The 15289-nt window shown below is 49.5% G+C and overlaps 1 protein-coding gene across 1 annotated transcript in view; it reads right to left on the bottom strand.

Moving 5' to 3' along the window:
• Nucleotides 1-15289, bottom strand: part of LOC138489465 (zinc finger protein 2-like) — a 97538-nt gene that overhangs the window by 11897 nt on the left and 70352 nt on the right. The window contains exon 7 of the mRNA XM_069617192.1: nucleotides 15190-15288. Within this exon, the coding sequence (XP_069473293.1) occupies nucleotides 15190-15288 (99 nt within the window). The remainder of the gene's footprint in view (nucleotides 1-15189; nucleotide 15289) is intronic.

Raw genomic sequence — 15289 nt, forward strand, 5'->3', positions numbered from 1 at the left:
AGTCCTGGAGAGTGAGTGCCCCCTTGCTTGTTGAGGTAGTACATGGCTGTGGTGCTGTCTGTGAGGACCATCACTGTCTTTCCTTGTAAGTGTTCCTGAAAGGCTTTCAGTGCTTTGAACACCGCTAGTAGTTCCAGCAGGTTTATATGCTTGGATGCTAAACTCGGAGTCCACACTCCGTGTGCCGTTTGATGGGATAGGTGAGCCCCCCATCCTGTAAGGGATGCGTCTGTGGTTAGAGTGGCTTCCACTGCGGGTGTGGCAAAAGTTTTCCCTAATAACAGGTTTTCTTTTGTCCACCACCGTAGCGAGAGAACCAAGGCCTGCGAGACCACCACTAGATCGTCCCATTGTCCGCTGGCCTGACACCACTGGCTGTAGAGCCACTCTTGCATTGGGCGCATGCGCAGGCGCGCGTGAGGTACCAAATAAATACATGACGCCATCATCCCTAGCAAGCGCATTGCTTTGCGTACCGTCACCTCTCGGCCTGCTACATAATGGGGAATTTGAAACAGCATGTTTTGGACCCTCTCGTTGGAGGGGAATACGAGGCCGTCCCTTGTTCGAATTAGAGCCCCTAGGAATTGTTTGGTTTGGCTGGGGTCTAAGCTGGACTTCTTTTCGTTGATGGAGAAGCCCAGTTGGGACAAAAGGTCTACGGTCTTTTGGGTATTGGAGAAGCATGTTTCGTAAGAATCCCCTGTTATGAGCCAGTCGTCGAGGTAAGGGTATACCGGGATGGATAATCTGCGCAGGTGGGCCGCTGCCACTGCCAGTACTTTCGTGAATACCCTTGGTGCAGATGCTATCCCGAAGGGTAGTACTCTGAACTGGTAGTGTTTGTCCTCTATTTTGAACCTGAGGTATTTTCTGTGCGATGGCAACATTAAAATATGAAAGTATGCATCTTTCATGTCCAGTGTTGTCATGTAATCCCCTTGTGATAACAGTGGGATTACCTCCTGTAAGGTCACCATACGAAACTTTTGGGGTTTGACAAATATAGTTTTTAACGATGCCCTGGTTTACCAGTGTGCCCTCTGATATTATAGCTAGCAGGCGAGAACGCAGAGGTTCAGGTGCTTCCTCTGCTTCACTGCGCAGCTTGTTCCACTGTGCATCTGCGTAGCTAGCTAAAAGTGAGTTGTTATTAGCAATTCTAGTGGAGAAGGCGGCGGAGGTCGTGATTCTCTTCCCCAGTGCGTAGAGTTTTTTGCCTTCTTTGTCTGGAGGTGCTTCACTAGTGGATAGTGGCACCCCTGCTCTTTTTCTTGTGTTGGTAACCACAAGGGAGTCTGGAATAGAGTGTCCTCTGATGTATAAAGGGTCAGAGGATGAAGGGCTGAAGAGCTTTTCTATTCTAGGGTTGACCCCTCTTACTAGAGCTGGGTTAGTAAGGGAAGGAGAAATTCTTCTTTTAATAGAAGCCAGGAGAGGAATAGATTGGCTAACAGGGGCTTTTTCTTTGATGACTTTTTCTACAAAGTCGATGTCTGGAAGAGTTTCCCCTGTATCAATCTCAAAATGCGCTGCTGCCTTGCGCAATAGTGCATTGAGGGAAGGTTGGTCATCTATGGGAGAGGAGTTCCCGTGTGAATCCTTGAGAGGAGAAGGGAGAAAGGCATCAGGGTCTGAATGTACTGATGGGGATTGCCAAGGCTGCACTGACGGTGAATGCCAGGGCTGCGAGGTAGCTGTATCCTCTTCAAACCCTGTAGGAGTGGTGTAAGGATCTTCTTCGAAGCCCTCTTCCTCAAGTTCTACCTCTTCTTCTCCACCCAAACACTCCTCATCTTCTTGGAGGTATTGCTCCTCCTCAGTGAGGTCAACCAGCCTAGGAAGCTTGACTATAGGGTCATCCTGTGGCCATTCTCTTTGTCTTTTGTGAGTGGGTGGGTCTTGGTTTCCTAGAAACCTTTCCATTTTCTCCATGCAAGAATGGAGTCTTTCAAGGGTCTCATGGGGTACCCCTGAATAGTCTAGAGGGGGAAAATTAGTGTTTTCGCCTTCGAATCGTTTCGAACGCTCCCACAGCGTCGACGAGAGGTTCCCGTCTCCTTCTGAAAAGCCTTCAGGTAGTTCGGAAGCGTCCTTTGGAGAAAGGGGCAGTTCCTGGCTACTTTTGTGTTTTTTCGACGCGGTATTCGACGTTTGTTTCGTCGTCCGCGTACGTTCGTCTTCGGCGACAATTCTCGCTAGGCTCTCGGCCACGATTTTGTCCGTTGAGGGCTTTGGTGTCGACGTTGTGTGCGTTGCGCGTTGTACCTCGACGGTCGCTCTATGGAGCGTTGCGTCGGATGTTTTTGGGGTAGCGCCCGTGTTAGATGGAAGCCCAATCGCTGGTCGCGGCTGCGTTTGCGGGTGGGGCTTGTGACCTTTACGGTCTGCGGTAGACGCCGGAGTGCCCTGCGTCCCCTTCGGCGCTGATGGATCCTTCGTTCTAGACGAAGAAGAGCCGTGGGTAGTGTGTTTAGCCTTATGGGGTTTGTGTGCGTCCTTGTCGCCGGGGTGTTCATCCCCATAAGCAGGGCGTGAGCCGAGCCCGTCGGGGCCGGGGACGGACGACGAGGAGCGTGAGCGCTCCTTCTGGGGGTTCATGACTTCCGTAACGGACGTCGAGTTATCGCACTCCTCGTCACTTTCAGTAACAGCGGCAGCGGGTGAGGAAACTGACTTCGACATCGCGTAGTCTGCCCACCTCTTAACCCTACGTTCTTTAAGAGTCCTGGGTTTTAAGAGCTTGCAGGCTGCGCAGCTGTTCTCTATGTGATCGAGGGGTAAGCAACGATTACAGAGCTTGTGCTTATCTTTCCAAGTATATTTGCCCCTGCAGCGTGGGCAAAACTTAAATGGTGTCCTCTCCATAGCTGAGGCAATAATAGCTGGCGATAACAACCCCAAGGGAAAGAAAAGGGAGAAAGAAAGACATTCTCAAAGAGAAGAGACAAAGTTCTAACCCCCACTCTCCCTACTGTAAGTTGGCCGTCGAGGCCAGGCCACGTGTTCGGCAGCGCCGAAGGATCTCCTCCGCTCTTCCTCTCCGTCGAAAAAAGTTCGGCGGAGAAACAGCTTCACAGCTAACGTCGAGGGGGAGGGATCGTTACCAGTATATTAAGTTATGACAAAAGGACCGAGGTCCGTGGTAAGTATAGCAATGTCTCTCTAGGAGCTCCGCGAAAGGCGACCAGAAACTGGGCGGAAAAAAACAATCTGAGGGACCTCGACGCGTGAGGGATTGTGGGTACAACGCACGTCACTATAGGGATAGTGTTACAGACACGCCTTGTCGACGTCCCCTTTTCGACTACGAAAAACAAAATGCAATACTCCGCAGTGACCACTGGATGTCGGACCTATGCACAGCATGTGATTCTAAGCAGATTAACAAACATCAGAAGTTATGTTTCTCTCAGAAGGCTCTGGAAAGATGGCAGAGGTCTGTCAGAGGAGACGCTGCGCACCCGGGTAGGATTGGGGTGCTCTGCTGATGTATGGGGATAGGGAAGTGCATACAGCAAGATGGTAAACGAGAAGGAAGAACAGACCAGGTAAATCAGAACAAAGGAAGAAAGGGCAGACCCCAATGGTGAGCCAGAAGGGATGGGAAACATGCACTGGACAATCAATGAGGAATCCCATTAGGGGTGTATACACAGGTTGGACCAGAGACTTCCCACAGAAAGAAGGGAAGGTTTAAGTTACGTACCTGTAACTATTGTTCTCCAACATGGGTCTGGCATGGATTCACATGTTCATCAATATCCCTGTCATTAGGCTGGGAATCCTCGGTAAAAGAAAAAACTGTTTTACTTTCACTTTAAAACTGTATTTCTCCTCCAACTAATCACTGTCCTCTGGGTCTTAGTGCCCTCAACCAATGACAGTCCTCTCCCAAACCCCGCTGCTGGCAGCCAATCTCAGATTTGGTAGCACATAAAGTGGCAGTATGACCAAGAAGAGCCGCAGAGGGGTTGGAGGGAGGGTTCGCATGTGAATCCATGCCAGACCCATGCTGGAGAACAATAGTTACAGGTAAGTAACTTGTTCCTTCTCCAGCATGGGGTCTGGCATGGATTCACATGCTCATGAATACAAGAATACATAGCAGTACACATTGCACAACCATGGGAGGTGGCAAGGCTCACCCGAACAATAACGCTCACCCCTGGAACAGACTCACCTCAAACATACCCGTGATACCCGAGGGTCTGGGCGTATAACAAATGGAATAAATAAATAAACAAACAAACAGGTTGTGTAGCACAGCTTGGCCGACTCAATACTTCTCCCTGGAATCCCTGTCGACGCAGTAGATTCTTGTGAAGGTGTGCTTAGACCTCCACGTAGCAGCCCTGCAGATGTCGAGCAAGAGCACAATAGAGAGAAACACTGTTGTTGCTGCAATGGCTCTGGTGGAGTGGGCTCTCAGCTGGCCTGGAAGGGGTCTGTTAGCCAGACAATTACAGTGCATGATGCAGCAGAGAGCCACCTGAAGATGGAAGCCTTCGACAAGGCCTTTCCGTGATTCACGGGACCAAAATTGACAAACAGCTGAGAAGTCTTTTGTAAACTCTTTGTGCGTGCCACATAAAACTTCAAGGCATGAGCAACGTCCAGCGAATGCAAGGCCCTCTATGCTGGCAAAGACGGATTCGCGAAGACTGGTAACGCCAAAGGCTCATTGAGGTGGAGCTCCGATGGCACCTTTGGAATAAAGGTGGGGTGAGTACGCAGTACTACCCTTGAAGCGTGGAAGGACAGGCATGGCTTTTTGCAAGAGAGTACCTGGATCTCCTCGACCCGCCTTGCCAAGGTGATCGCCACAAGGAAAGCCGTCTTCCACAATAGGAACTTGAGCGGAGCCTGATGCGTCGGCTCAAAAGGTGCCCCCATAAGTTTAATCAAAACCACACTCAGTTCCCAAGCCGGGGCAGGAGCCTTCACCGGCGGAAAAGTCTTGAAGAGCCCTTTGAGGAACTCCTTGACGAGTCGGTGTAACCAAGGGGAAGGCCTACCCGGCGCCCTGGTGTAACAGGATATGGCGGCTGTGTGCACCTTGATAGAGGCATGAGCCAGTCCAGCCTTGGCCAATGAAATTAGGCATGGCAGGAGCCGCAGGGCTTTGACACGCAGAGGGGTGATCTTCTGAACCCAGCACCAAACGGAGAAACGCTTCCACTTATGGCATAGCAAGTCAACGTTGAAGAGGCCCTGGCGAGAATGTCCTACACTCTGCAGACAAAGCATAATGTCCAAACTCTAGGGCTGCAGAAGCCAAGCCCTGAGGCTCAGCACAGCTGGGTCCTGGTGCAGAATCTCTCCTCCCTCTCTGGACAGAAGGTCCGGAAGTCGTGGCATCTTTAGAGAAAGCCGCTGACAGACTTTGACGGTGTGGATACCAGATTTGTCGCAGCCATGCCAGAGCGGCGAGTATCATCCTGCAGTGACACGGTCTGAGTGCGCTGGTCACTCGTAGCAGGAGTGGGAGCGGAAGGAAAAGCGTATAGGAACAGTCCCTCGCAAGGGAACGAGAACGCATCACCCATGCTCCTTGGTCCTGGCAAAGCTCCCACTCACAGCAAGAACATAGTTCCCTGCTGAGTGAGTCTGCAATCATGTGCTTTGTGCCGGCCAGGTGAAAGGGGACGAGAAACATGTCCTGATGAATGGTCCAGTGCCACCGATCCTGGACCTCTGGAGAGAGCTGGAGAGCACGTCCCACCCTGCTTCTGGATGTAGAACATGGTGGTGGTGTTGTCCGTTAAGATTCTCACCACCTTGTCCCTCATCAACGGAAGGAAAGATTTGAAGGCCCAGAAGATGGCCCAAAGCTCCAGGATGTTGATGTGAAGAGTCTTTTCTTCTGGCAGCCAGAGTCCTCTGGCGTGCAACTGTCTGGTATGAGCTCCACAACCTTCCAGTGTAGCATCTGGGGTGACTGTCTCCAGGTAAGGAGGGACTTGGAAAGGGGCCCCTTGCGTGAGATGAGAGTGCACGCCCCATCATTGTATCGCTCCTCGGAACTCCTCGTTGAGAGGGATTTTGTCCGTCCAGGATCCTGAAACTTGCAGCCATTTCGCATCCAGAAACTCCTCGAGAGGCTCCATCTGTAGTCTGCAAAGTGGGACGAGGTTGATGCAGGAAGACAGCATGATCAACACTGACCTGGCAGCTTGCACCACAGCTGACTGCACTGATAATAGGTGCTGCACCTTTCTTCAGGATCGCTACCACACTCTCCTCCGAGGGGGCTGCTAGGCAAGCCACCGTGTTGAGTTGTGCCCCCAAAAACAGTGTGTTCTGAGATGGCTCCAAGCAAGACTTTGGATAATTTATGGAGAATCCCAGGTCCCTAAGCAGACAGACAGTTCTTGCCGTGTGCTGGGACCTCAGGCTTGAGAAGTGCCCCAAAGTGCCTCAGGTGCCAGCCTTCACCTGACTCTGACTGTGGTCTCAGCCACAGCCAGGAAACACTCTTTGAATCCATCATGGAAGGAAAGAAACTGGACGCTCTGGGGAAGAGAATTATGTATACGGCGGCCAGCACCATTAAAGCTCCTAGTGTGCTGACCATTTTGTTCGCTACGAGCGGGAGCTTTGGTATAAGCTGTGCCTGATTCTTGAATTCCTGCCTGTTCCAGGAGGGGGGAGGTGGCCTCGGACCATGCCATCAAAGTGGCGTGGACATCGCTGACACTGGATTTCATCAGATGGGTAATGGGGTGTCCCTTTGTCGGCAGGGATGGTTGAAAGCCACCAACTTCAGGCCGGACGATCAGTCTAAGGTGTTGGACATGCCATTCGACGGGGAGTACCTGTTTGGCAAGGTGATCGACAAGTCTCTTGAACTCATCAAGACTGACACAGACGGCTCATTCACTGGGTACCCTGCAGCAACATCAGTTGCCGTCCTTTTGTTCTTCGAGGGGAAAACCTGGCAGGTCCTGCAAGGGCTACTCTGCCCCTTATCGGCAGCCTTCCTGTTACAGAACGCAGGAGGCATACAGAGGCCGCTTGCAGGCATACGGCAGCGGAGTACAGCGCTGGTGCCACCCGCAGGGCAGGACCCCAGCACCTAAGCGCCTCTGAACTGGCCATGGACTCGGGCCCCCACTCGTGCTCCCCAGTGGGAGGCCGGCTGACTAGGTTTGTCAGTGCATGGAAGACCATCACCACCGACAGATGGGTGCTGGATGCTCTTGGACAGGGGCATACCTTGGAGATCCAGCGCAGGTGTCCCCGTATTTCCCCTGTAGTGCATCAAGAAGAACACGCGGTGCAGCTGCTACAGGAGGTCCAAGCCATGTTAAAGAAGTGGGCGATAGAGCCCGTCCCGAAACACATCCAGGGCTATGGGGTGTACTCTAGATAATTTCTGGTTCAATAAAACACAGGAGGGTGGAGGCCGATCCTGGACCTACGACACCTCAACAAGTACCTGATGGCCTAGAAGTTCAGGATGGTTTCGTTGAAGCACGTAATCAACCAATTGGAGGCATGCGACTTCCTGGCGTCTCTGGACTTGGAGGACGCATACTTCCACATCACCATCCATCAGAAACACTGCAAGTTCCTGCGGTTCAAGGCTCTTCCCTTCTGCCTGAAATTGGCCCGAGGGTCTTCACGAAGTGCTTTTCTCCAGTGGCGGTGCATCTTCATCTCAAAAGGCATCCACGTCTACCCTTACATGGACGATTGGCTGATTCGAACTCACTCCCATGCTCCAGCGAGCTTCTCAGCTCTTCTCAAGCCTGTCTCGCTTGGCTGATGCAGTGCTTGGGTTCTTCAACACTGCTAGGCCTTCCTCCCAGATATCGTCCAGCAAAGGAACGGACATGATGGTCCTCCTGGACTTGCGTCGTTGATAAAGGAACCCTTCCTTTTTTCTCGTCTCCTCAGGCATTGGTTGAAAGTGATCGGATGCCATTGATATCATCCAATGGAAGGAGCCATCCTCGTCCGGAGGAGAGGCCCTGTGCGGGTCATCCACGCCTGCTGGCATGAAGTCATCGGCCTCGTCGGTGTCCGTCGCTGTGTTCGCTGTATTTGTGCCCATGTGAGTGGCAGGATCCCCTGTTGGAGTCAAGTCCTGAGGTGGAGGAGGTGGTGTTGGCTGGCACCTTGGACCAGCAGGTTCCTTTGACTGGTGTTTGAGCAGTCCTGGAGGACTTCCAGACAGAGCCGGGCCTGGTGTGCCTTCTTTTGGACCCCCGCAGGTGGGGCGTCCTCAAAGGACCTTGACTTCTTATCCGAGGGAGTTCCATTGTGGGACCGGCCGTCCCTGGGGGAAGCCTGATCATGCCCAGAGGCCGAGTCAGAGGCCTGACCCATTTTCTAAAGATTTTTGTAAAATGTATTTGTAAGACAGTCAAAACATGGAGATCAATGCAACTTGGTCAATTCATTACATGCCAATGGTACATTTGTTAATATAGTGGTATCGGAATAATTAGTCACATTACATAGTTCTCAGATGGTATATGGGGACATGGTCTCAATAGTAGCAATGTAAAAAATAAGCAATATTATGTCTTTTAGTCGGTTTGTGGGAGAAACATTTTGGACAAAGCTCTCTTCACATTCGTTCACATATATCATGTATTTGATCCAGCAGTTCAAAGTGGGAGCAGTTTTAGCTTTCCAGCATTTAAGTATATTTCTTTTTACCACCGCACAGGCCACATTGAATAGTCTGCGTGTTTTAACGCGGACCTTTCCAATGTTTCCAAGTAGGTATTTGATTTGGGAAAGGGGAATGGGGATATCAAGGATGTCCTCTACAGTCCTGGCCACCTCGCTCCAGAATTCAAGTATATGAGGCATGCCCAATACATATGAAAATAGTCTGTCTGCTCAGCCGAACACGTGCAGTCAGGTGATATGTTGGACGAGAATTTGGCAATTCTTTTGGTAGTGAGGTGTAGGTGGTTCAGGATTTTGAATTGGATCAATCTTAAATTGGCAAAGATTGACACTGTTTTGGTAAATTGACAGTATTTTGCCCACTGCATTTCGTCAATGGTCAAGCCCAGGCCTTGTTCCCATACACCTTTCAAGGAATTGCGAGAGATTGTGTATGGGTCTGTATTGTATTGTACAATTTAGAGGTTCCCCAATTAATCCCGTTAGGTGTCATAATATTGGTCATAAATGGGTGCATCTCTGGTCGTCCCGAAAGGAGGGCCATCGTCCACGGAATGCTGCCCTCATTCTGTAGAAGGGACCGCAATGGCCCGTGTCCTAGCTTTGTCATAAGTCTGCTAGTGACACAAACTTCCCTTCGGGGAACATGCCACCTATTGTTTAGCTGCCCGGGTCACATGTAGGGGCTATCCCTGGGTAACACCATAAGGGGAAGTGCTACTTTAGGGTAAACTGATGTTAAGCCTTTTAAATATTCTGGCCCACACATTTACAGTGGTCTTAACAGGGTCGAAAGAACTAGTATCCGAATAGCGGACAGAAAATAAGGCAGAGCAAAGGTCGGTAGGGGATGCAGCATACCTTTCTAGCCGGAGACGAGCGAGGTCATCCGTATCGGAGAACTAGTGTCCCACATATTAGGCTTGCACGGCCAAGTAGCAAACCTCAAAGTCAGTTGCAGAGAGGCCACCAGTATTGTATTGTTCGGTTATTTTTGCCCACTCATTCTGGACGTCCCTCCGCTCCAGACAAACGAGAAGACCATGTATTGTAATGTGGAGAAGAAAACCTTCCCAGGCCATGTGGGTATGTTGTTGAACAGGTATAACAGTTTGGGTAGAACAATAATTTTCAACAATGATATGCGCCCATAGATTGATATTGGGAGGTTGTTCCAGAGTTTAAGCTTGGCTTCTAGTTGATATGAATATAGTTTGTGATTTTTTGCATACAGAGATCGGTGAGCAATGGATACTAGATAGCGGATAGATGCCGGGGACCAGTGGAAACCCATTAAGTCTTCAGGGTGTGTCATGGCTGGTGTGAGTGGTAATAATTCAGATTTGGTGTGGTTTATTCTATATCCGGAGTATACTGAGAATTCGGGGACATCTTTCATGACGGGGGCCAGGTTGATTTCAGGATCACAAATGTACAATAGGGTATCATCAGCATACAATGAGATCAGCTATGGGGGGCGATCAATACAAACTCCTCTATGTAAGTGTTTGGAACGAACCAGTGCGGCAAGGTATACAAGTGTGAGGGCATAAAATAGGGGGGAAAGAGGGCATCCCTGTCGTGTACCTCTACTCAGGGGGAATTTATTCAAACAGATATAGTTAGTCCAGACCGCAACCCTGGGATCGGTGTAAACGATTTTAATATAGCTCAGGAATCATGGGCCGAACCCAAAGCATTTGAGAATGGTGAACATATATTGCCATGACACTGTGCCAAACGCTTTCTTGGCATCTAATGATGCCACCACGACTTTGGCCTGGGGGTCTAATTGGGCTATGCTGGCGAAAAGTCTACATAAGATTAAGGAGGACGATCTGGTAGGTATAAATCCTGATTGATCAGGGTGTATCAGAAGGGTTGTAGGTGGTTAGCAATGACTTTGGCAAATATTTTGGCATCCCAATTAAATAGAGTGGGTTGTATGAAGCAACTTCCTGTGGGGGCCTATGGGGTTTGAGTAAAACAGATGACTGCTTCTTGAAATCATGGGGCAAGGGCCCCTGTTTTTAGAGCCTCGTTCCATAATGCTAGGAGTTTAGAGGCGAGCTCATGCATGTAGCATTTGTATAAATCAATCCCCAATCCATCTGGCCTGGAAGCCTTCTCTGCAGCTAGACCTTTGATAGCAGATGTGATTTCAACAGTGGTAAATGTGGCAGCTAGGGTTTCAGATGTCTCTGATGACAAAGAGGGAAGGGGAATCACAAATAAGTAATTGGTGAGATCACAAACCGACATGGTGTCAATATTGGTATACAGTGAAGAATAGTATTAAAAACACTTTGTTAATTGCAGTTTCTCCCACACATATTTCCCCATGTTGGTCACATATGCTAACGATTGGTCTTCAGCTTTGATTAGTCTCGTCAATTACTTACTGGTCTTATCTCCCTCGCCATATTTCCTTGCCTTGATGGGTTTAGTGACATATAGGATCTCTGTCTGCTAGGTTATAAAACTTGTCAAGGTGCATGTGAATTTGAGCCAGTGTTGATGCCTCAGACGCCAGTTCATAGTCATTTTTCAATGTGTGTATTTTAGATTCGGTCATTTGGAGGTCTTGGCGGATGGTGCGAAGAGAGCCATGTGTCTTGGATATAATCTGACCTCGCAGCCAGACTTTAAAAGTCTCCCATACTGAGGACAGAGAATTCACTGTACCCTCATTGCATTCAAAAACATCTATTATCTCTACCCTCATTGGGACCACCACAGTCGTATCCCAAAGGAAGGCCGTGGGCATTTTCCAGAGTAGTGGGCTCTTACTTAAGTGTATTTGCTTAATTTCAAGGAGTACAGGGGAGTGATCAGAGATTGTGCGTGGGAAGATGGTACAGTTGGTAATGTGTGGGGTCCAGTTGGATGTGATTAACCAGAAATCATTAGGCGATCCAGAGTTATGTACGGATGTGTGGTAAGTAAACTCCTCTCCGCGAGGGTGTAATTCCCACCATGCGTATATCAGGGGTAGGTATCTCATTGACCGCGTAATAGCCAGAGCCGATTTGGTTAGAGCACGGGGGATCCTGGAAGTTCTGTCACAAAATGGGTCCAGGATGGTGTTGAAGTCACCACCCCACAGTACCCAGGTATTGTCTATGAGGGATATGACATTTATAATGTTAAGATAAAACCCTGGATGTCTATGTTTGGACCACATGAGTTAATAAGTACCGTAGGATGTCCATGCAAGTCACCCCAGACAAGGACATATCTGCCTAGCGGATCCACTGTAGTTTTAAGGACACGATAACCCAACGTATGGTGGATCAGAATGAGAACCCTCCTTAACTGACAGGAGTAATCGATTGTGAATTTCTGGGGCCCCAGCTGCGCGCAAAGGAGTTGACCACTCTGCTCAAAGCATGGGTCTCTTGTAGCATCAAGATTTGTATTCTGTGTCTTTTGGCGTATAATTGTATTTTCCTGGATTTAAATGGGATTATTTAGACTGCGAATATTCCATGTAAGCATCATAATGGACTGACTACCGGCCCCCATTACGTAATAAAAAGGAGTCTATTTCCCCGGTGGCCATGCAACAGCTGACCAACAAATGCTCCCCACGTGTGACCGCCAATTCTTGTGCTTTAAACCCTTCAACATTCCAACCCCCACCCCACCCTCACTGTACTTCAAACATGACAGTGTTGCCCCATAACCAAAAAACCCATCTTTAAACAGTGGGAGATGTCCTGCGAACATCAGCAAGAACTTTGGAACATTGTTTGGTGCTCTCGCACACCACAAAAGGGGGAAATCCCAAGTCATAGCTTGTGGTATAGTGGTAATATGAAAGCAGCACTCCAGTGTTTCATCCTGGTAGCAATCATGGAACTGCCGATAATGACTGACAGACAATAGTTCATGTGGTCAGGTAACGAAATGCCATGCAGATCAAGTCAATTCGTGTCGGGAGGCATCAGAATGGTTTGTTCGATGTAGGATGAGGCGTCCTCTGAAGTTTCGAAGAAGTGGGATCTGCCTGCATGTTGTATTCAGAGTTTGGCGGGGAAGATCATGGCATTTGTTATTTTCCTGTCTCGTACAGTGCACTTGACTTGGTCAAAGTTATGTCGGGCCATCTGGACTCCAGATGAAAAATATAGGGTATATATACGGATCCTGGTAGAATCGAATAGTAGTGAGCCCATTTCTCATGATAGTCGCAGTATCAAGTCACGGTCAAGGTAGTTGAGGAGTCGGGCAATAATTGTGGGGCGGGGGCTCTAGGTTTGGGGGCCACAGCCAAGGAGTGGTGTGCCCTTTCCACTAGGAATTGCGCAGAGAATTGTGCCTCTGGGAACAGGGAGTGTAGCATGTCTTCAGCAAAAGTCTCCATGGGGACATTCAGTTGTTTCTCCGACACGCCCACTATCCTAATGTTATTGTGGTGCGACTGCGATTCTAGGTCATCACATTTCAGCCTTACCATTTTCAGTTCTTTTTTTATCTGTTCAATGTCCTTTCGGTGTTTGATAACCATGTCTTCTGGGTCTCCACCCGGTTTTCTGCCTGTGTGATGTGTCCACTCTCTTTTTCGAGTTTTGCCTTTAGTGAATTCACTGTCAAACCAATATCGTCCAACTTGGCGTTCACTGCCGCGAAGCCAGCCTGCATTACGGTCATATATGGATCCATGGGCGAATTAGTGGGAGAACTGGCGGAGGGCTGCTTCTGTGGGCAGGCGCAGTTGGTGCCTTGCCGGGATGTGCCTGCAAACGCATCTATGGGTCCCTTCTTGCTCCCCTTGTCTCCTCCTCGGGTCATTACCAACAGGATATCTCAGAGAGTAGGTGCTTCGTATGTTGGTGGAGTGCAGTGTTGTTGGGGCACTACTGTTGGCTGGGATTAATATGAACTTCCCATACAATGGGCAATGCAGATAGAAAGTAAATTGTTAGGGTGTTGGGCCCGCTTGCCGGGGCTGTGGTATTCTCTGGGTGACTGACCTGTACTCCGCCAATGTTATGCTTAGCTGCTTTCAGCTTTTGGTCTGTCTGTAGTAACCGGGTTCTGCTGGCCTTGCTTATTGTAACTGATAGGGCAGTTAGATGGCCATGTCTGTTGCCGGTCATACAGAAAGAACCTGACCCAATGCAGGGCCTCGAGTATGCCTGGGCCATAGAGGAGAGGAGACAGGAACGAGCCCTGGGGCACTGCAGTTAGATGGCCAGGTCGGTTGCCCGTCAATCAGAAAGAACCTGACCCAATTCAGGGCGTCTTTCCGTATGCCTGGGCCATAGAGGAGAGGAGACAGGAACGAGTCCTGGGGGAGTATGCAGTTGCATGGCCAGGTCTGTTGCCAGTCATATAGAAAGAACCAGATACAATGCAGGGCAACATCCCATATGCCTGGGTCATAGAGGAAAGGAGACAGGAACGAGCCCTGGGAGACTCCGCAGTTGCATGGCCAGGTCTGTTGCCGGTCGTACAGAAAGAACCTGATAATGCAGGGCAACATCCCGTATGCCTGGGTCATAGTGGAAAGGAGACAGGAACAAGCCCTGGGGGGCTCCGCAGTTAGATGGCCAGGTCTGTTGCCGGTCATACAGAAAAAACCTGACCCAATGCAGGGCAACGTCCCATATGCCTGGGTCATAGCGGAAGGCGAGTGGAGCGCTGAGAAGAACAAAGCGACTGGGAGTGTTGAATGCCACTTTGAGCTATGAATGACGAGTGCACGAACATGCCTGTGGGGGTTGCAAATTCTCCATTCGATGTTTCAACGTACATCTCATACTGGGCAGTATGCCGGTGCTAGTTGCACCGGGATACCGCCCAACGCTATTAGCGTTACTGCAGCTCGTAGCCGTAATTCTTCATTCCCCATTGGGTCCATCGTACCCAAAGGGGGTTGCGCGGCGCTAATAGCGCCAAAATGGGCGGTAAGTGGAGATTTATACCACCAGCTAAAAGCTGGAGGTAAAACTCACACTTACCACCCAACTCGTGATTGGTCCAACCCTTAAAAGCGGCCGGAATACTGTTACTGCTGCATTTATGGGATAATGTTCCTTTAATCATCTTTGTGGGGCAAATGAGAGATTATTTTTAAAAATGATATTGTGAAGATCAGTTTATGGATTTTTCATAAGGTAGCATAAGGTTAATAGGAACAGTCCAATAATCTTCGGAACTTGTGAGCTAGTCAGGGGGATTTACCAGCTCCCATGAGCATGTAAAGGGTCCTCTTGCAAACACCAAGCACTCCCGATTCACAGTCATTAAGCTCTATTGACTCCCCTAAGGGATTGCTAGTGCTTGGGTTTCTCTTACAGTCGTGATCGGCATTGCGATGGGACACTTCATTCCCTTTTATGCTGTACCCAGTTACACAAGTGAACAAATACTAAATAAGATATGAAGCCATGCACAGTGAGGAGTATTGTATAACCTCAGGCACTGCCTGGAGCAAGTGAGGGGGGGGGGGGGGGCTTTTGGGTGTTGAGAGATAAAAGAAAGCATGTTCTACCAAAGTAACTCCTCCTTCCCAGCAGTCAGGCACCATTCACGCACCTGTGGATGTGTTGGTGGTTGCTGGTCTCTCAGTGTCCTGATAGTCGCTGCTAGAGGTCGCTTCTTCCTCTTTTATGCTGAATGAAATTATTTCATATCC

This window comes from Ambystoma mexicanum, chromosome 9 (assembly GCF_040938575.1).
Source record: "Ambystoma mexicanum isolate Mex_15411 chromosome 9, UKY_AmexF1_1, whole genome shotgun sequence".
NCBI lineage: Eukaryota > Metazoa > Chordata > Amphibia > Caudata > Ambystomatidae > Ambystoma > Ambystoma mexicanum.